Source organism: Asparagus officinalis, chromosome 6, assembly GCF_001876935.1.
Source record: "Asparagus officinalis chromosome 6, Aspof.V1, whole genome shotgun sequence".
Lineage (NCBI taxonomy): Eukaryota > Viridiplantae > Streptophyta > Magnoliopsida > Asparagales > Asparagaceae > Asparagus > Asparagus officinalis.
In genome coordinates this window covers 49,068,297-49,073,296 of record NC_033799.1, presented here as the reverse complement: position 1 = coordinate 49,073,296, position 5,000 = coordinate 49,068,297, and the positions used below count along the sequence as shown (strand labels likewise).

Genomic DNA, 5,000 nt, shown 5'->3' with positions numbered 1-5,000 from the left:
ATGTTGGGAAGTGGATGAGGAAACATGCATCTGGACTTCATACTATTGTGGCTATGAATAAATCTGAATCACTTGCTGAGCGAGGACTTCTTTATGCAGAGGCAGGGGAAGCATATAGCTTAGGTTTTGGAGATCCAATTGCCATATCTGCAGAGACAGGAATGGGTATGGTAGAGCTTTATGAGACGCTCCAACCACTGTTAGAAGAATATGTGCGCCAACTACCAAAAGGTATTTGCTGTTTTCAGTGCTATCATCATTCTGTTGTACTTCCTTGTTTTATTAATTTTCTACAAAGAAAATACCTTGCTTTGCTTCGGTTCTTGTTGTACTACGGCTTGACTTCCTCCATTTACTACATCTTACAATTCAGACTAATGGAGCAACTTTTTTTTGGTGAGTTGGATATTTTGATTACTACCTGTCGGAACTACACAATATCAATGTTTTATTAATTAACAAGCAGCTCAGGTGGGGCTAGGTGGCCACCTAGGTGCAGGTAGTGCCTGGACTACTCAATTTTGGCTTGAGCACCCCAGTTAAGTTTTCCTAAGCAACAGTTAAGCACTTAGGTGGACTGTACCACACAAAATGAGTATGCAACACGCTTAAGTATGGTAATAGTTGAGTAAGATGTGCGAGTCAAACGTATTGGGTCAAACCTGATATCTATATCCAATTTATATATAATGGAGTCTACGGTTTCAAATCCTTGAGATATCTTGGTTGCTGCTCAACCTTCCTCTTCACTGCAAAAGCCCTTGTTCTCAATGTCCCATCCACCGCCAGAGCTACCTCCAACCACTGCTGAGACTTGCAAGAAGATAATTAGTCTTTCATTTATTATTATCATTATTTTGCTTACAAAATACAATGATTAACAAATTTATCTCCATTCTCTTCCTCTTTTTCTTATCTCCTCTTTCCTTTATTCTTTCTCCTGCTCTCTTTTTGTCCTGCCTCTCCAAATGCAGAAGCATCTTTTGCCACCTTTGTTCCTCTCTTTTGTGCCAGACAGTCCCACTACTGATCCTTCTTCTTTTCTCTAATCTCTATTATTATTCTTCTCCTTCACTTCAGATTGCTGCAGTATCAGCCACTGGCACAATTTATAAAGGTAAATGCCAAAAAATGTCTAGGTCCCTTAGCAACGGATGCCAGGTCTGGCCATTAAAAGCTCTGAACGCTTTCTTAAAAGTTGGACAACATTTTATATCTCGGTCTGTGAATGTTGAAATGCGTCCTAGATGCATGACCAGTCTTGTTGATAATGACGGAGATGATAAAGAAGTAGTTTTGTTGCTCAAGGTGGTAATTCATAAAACTTTTCTATACGTCCACAGTTCAGTATTTCCGAGCTTGTTATTTATTCATACCTGTGTTGAGATAGTTTGGCATCTGTTCCTATCTGAATATAAACTTATTCAAATTTTTTTCTTACATTTCTTAATATCCATTTGATAAGTTTTCACTTTCTTTTCATATTGAAGTTTGAATAGGATAATATTGTACTTTCTTTTCATCTGATGCCTGAAAAAGGTTCTATGCAAGTAAGTGGACTAAATTGTCTAACTAACAAGCATGGTTTCTGTACTTGTCAATTTGTCCTCAAGGTTCATTGTTTACCACAATCGTACCCCATCCTGTCCTCCACTATTATCCATTAAGGAATCAGCTTAGTAGAGTTGAGATCATTGGTTTACTGCTGTGCGTTAAGTTCGTTCCATTTATTCTTGGAGTCTTGTCAATGAAGTTTTCTGCTAAATTTCTATCTACTCATGTATGGGAAAGAAGAACATGATGATAATGAGTTCCATGATTTTAATTGTTATTGGATATGAATGTTGCTTAAGTATTTCCCAAGTGATCCACCATCATAGGGTATTCCAGTTTCATGTACTATTCTGGCCTTTTTTTAACCTTATATTGGATTATGATTTTTTTTTTGGGGTTCATTCCAGAAGAGCAACAACAAGATGATATCGTCTCAGAGACTGAGGAGATTGACGAGACAAAGTTGCCTTTGCAGCTGGCAATTGTAGGGCGTCCCAATGTGGGGAAGTCTACACTACTTAATACATTGTTACAAGAAGAAAGAGTTCTTGTTGGACCCGAAGCTGGCTTGACAAGGGACTCGGTTAGAGCCCAGTTTAAATTTGAAGACCGCACAATATATTTGGTAAGACATCAAGTTCCATGCGCTTCCTATTATCACATATTATTCTATTATTAACTTGAAATGTGCTTGCATATTTTTGGACATGTATCGTCACAACTAAGTCCTTGTCACCAGAATCTCACTTCTAGAAATGATAGGTGGACCTAATTGATCATATCAGAGGATAAAGTTCTTAGACTATTGACAGTGTGATGTTGCATCACCGCACACTTAGGTTCTTAAGTAATGGATAACTGGAAAAGAAGTTCCAGTGCACCAGATTCCAGAGTGGATACAAAAAGAAATTTATCTTTGAAAACATGATGAGTGTGTGCAGGGAAATAATGAGCTAGTGGGTTAGATAGTATGATCAGTAATGGTTGTATAAGTTCATGTTAGACATGAACTTGAATAAAAAGGAAACAAAAGGGCACTATACAGGGAATTTCAGTAGGGGGAATCTTTAATGGGATCTGAGGCGAGTATGAAGGGAAACTGAAGATCATATAACTTTCAAGCAGTATCCGGCGAGGGTCTATTGGCACACGAAGAGAGGTATAGGTGTATCAGATTCTTGTGGAGAAAGAGAGGGAAAGCATGATTGTAAGACCATAGATGTAGAATTCTGTCCATGATATCGCAATAGTTTCGTACGGAACATCATCGATTGCTACTTGATTGTAGAGTTGTCGTGTGGCAGCACATGTATAGCTTGAATGCTTAACGAGTTCCTTAGGAAAATTGGTGTAGATCCAAATTCTAGTTCTGTTGATGGAGTTAAATGTACATACAAAAGAGTCAGAGTTAAAATCAAGCACAAATTGAAGTTAGACAAGCTCAATGTATGAAACTTATGAAGGATGAGTGCACGACTTAAGAGCTAACAAGTTAAAGCATTAGACGCCTTAAAATGTTGAGATCTACTGTAACTATCAATAAGTTTAAGTTACATCAAAGTTCAGTCTTATCGACCTATGGCATATTTTATATTGTGCACCTAGGTGTCGCTTAAATGATACTTTTGACCATTTAAGAGCCTTAAATATGATTTACTTGTAATGTCAAATCAAAAGCCAATTGGAGTATTCTCATTTCAGTATTGGTGCCTCCATATGCAAATTGTCATCTTCATCATGTCAATTGAAGATCTAAATCAATCAATCAGGCTATGAATTGCTGATACAAATTGCATTCAACTTAGATATTACTTACTTCCCATGTCAGATTCTGTAAGGATCTAGCATAAAATATTTGGATGCTTAGCACCTGCATCTAATGCAACTAAGCTTCTAATAATAGTCATCGACTCTCAGACAATCTCAGATTTGACAATGGACAACCATCATAGATCAAATATAGATTTGCTAGGTTTTAGTTAAATGGAACTTGGAATCTATTTTTTCCTATTTGGCTGATTGAACAGTTTGTATTCTTTAGTAGGTGGCTTTTAGGAGTTCACTTAACCGCGTACTCAGGCTCATATCTGTATTAGACGTGTTCTATTTTCTCTGTGAAAGATAGCATAAATCAAATGTATTAATTTAAGCTTTAGATATGCAGTACAAATAAGGAGTTTGGCCTTTTCATCTCAATTTTGGCCTTTTGTTCCATTTTGGTGATGACCAGTCCAGGACAGAATATCTGATTTTGGTTAACTTAAGTTTGTCAGGTATGCGTTTGTATCAGTTCCTAAAAAATATGCTGAAACTAACAAGAAATTCAACAACAGAAAATATGTGTGGAAATATAATGTTCTTAGCTGTTATTAGTTACATGATACATCTCCTTTCAACCTCTATAGCTATCCAAATCTATAAATCCTAGCCTGCTGTGACTTTCCTTTTGTAAGAGAACTGAATGCACATCAGCAGAAGGAAAGGGACTGGTCTGGAGAAGTGTATGCCATTATTGCTATGTTTTGTTTGACTTTGTTTGATTGGAATTTTAATATTAACTTGAATTAATAGCTTTCATATGAACGTTTCTAGGAACCACTTAGCCAGTCTGTTTATATTTTATTTGCTTGGAGACTTGGAGTACTACACATGGTAGAGATGGCAACATGTCTATTGGTAATTGCCACATTGCCCACATCTTTATATACAGCAAACTGAAACTTGAGATGCAACCTTGCAAACTAGCGGAACCTTTCATGACCTTCATTACAAGGAATATTGACTGAAACTGAGACCAAATTCTCTAACCTTGTAGCATGTGGCTTAATATATATATATATATATATATATATATCTATATATGATATATCTATATATATATATATATATGTTTATTGAGAAAAATGGGTATGCTTAGTAGCAAAGCATAGTTTTTGTGGCTTGTAGTGAGGTGACATATTCACTCCCTATTAAAATGGGCCCACATTCACATGGGTTGGGAAGTGGTTGGGAAGTTGAATGAGTGGGATAGGAATATGACACCTTTAGCCAAGCACAAAATTTGTGCTTGGTCGGGCAAGCATGCCATTTTCTCGTCTGCTCTGCTCTCTCTTCTATATTATATATATATATATTATATTATATATATATATATAGTATATATTATATTATATTATATATATAATATATATTTATATATATATATATACCTAGTATGCTTGCATCATTTCCCACTGATCTAAAAAGAACAATAAAACTGTTGCAGTAAAGTGGAATGAATTATTAAACTGTTCAATGTGCAAAAATGAATTACTGTATTATGGAAAAATGTACGTGCAAAATATTGTCATGCAAAAGAGTACCAAAAATTTATTAAGTTTTTCCTCATACTAGTTTTTGTTGGATCTTCTTGGTTTTCAGAGTTAGTAATGTCCTGACAGTGGCTT

At 35.9% G+C, this 5,000-nt stretch overlaps 1 protein-coding gene across 3 annotated transcripts in view; it reads left to right on the top strand.

Annotated features, from left to right (window-relative positions):
• Nucleotides 1-5,000, top strand: part of LOC109844756 (GTPase Der) — an 18,994-nt gene that overhangs the window by 2,557 nt on the left and 11,437 nt on the right. For 2 of the 3 annotated variants that reach the window (XM_020413868.1, XM_020413870.1), the window contains exons 3-4: nucleotides 1-231; nucleotides 1,962-2,179. The exon at nucleotides 1-231 is cut by the window's left edge and continues 26 nt beyond it. In XM_020413868.1, the coding sequence (XP_020269457.1) occupies nucleotides 1-231; nucleotides 1,962-2,179 (449 nt within the window). The remainder of the gene's footprint in view (nucleotides 232-1,961; nucleotides 2,180-5,000) is intronic. The other variant, XM_020413869.1, reaches the window with a different exon arrangement.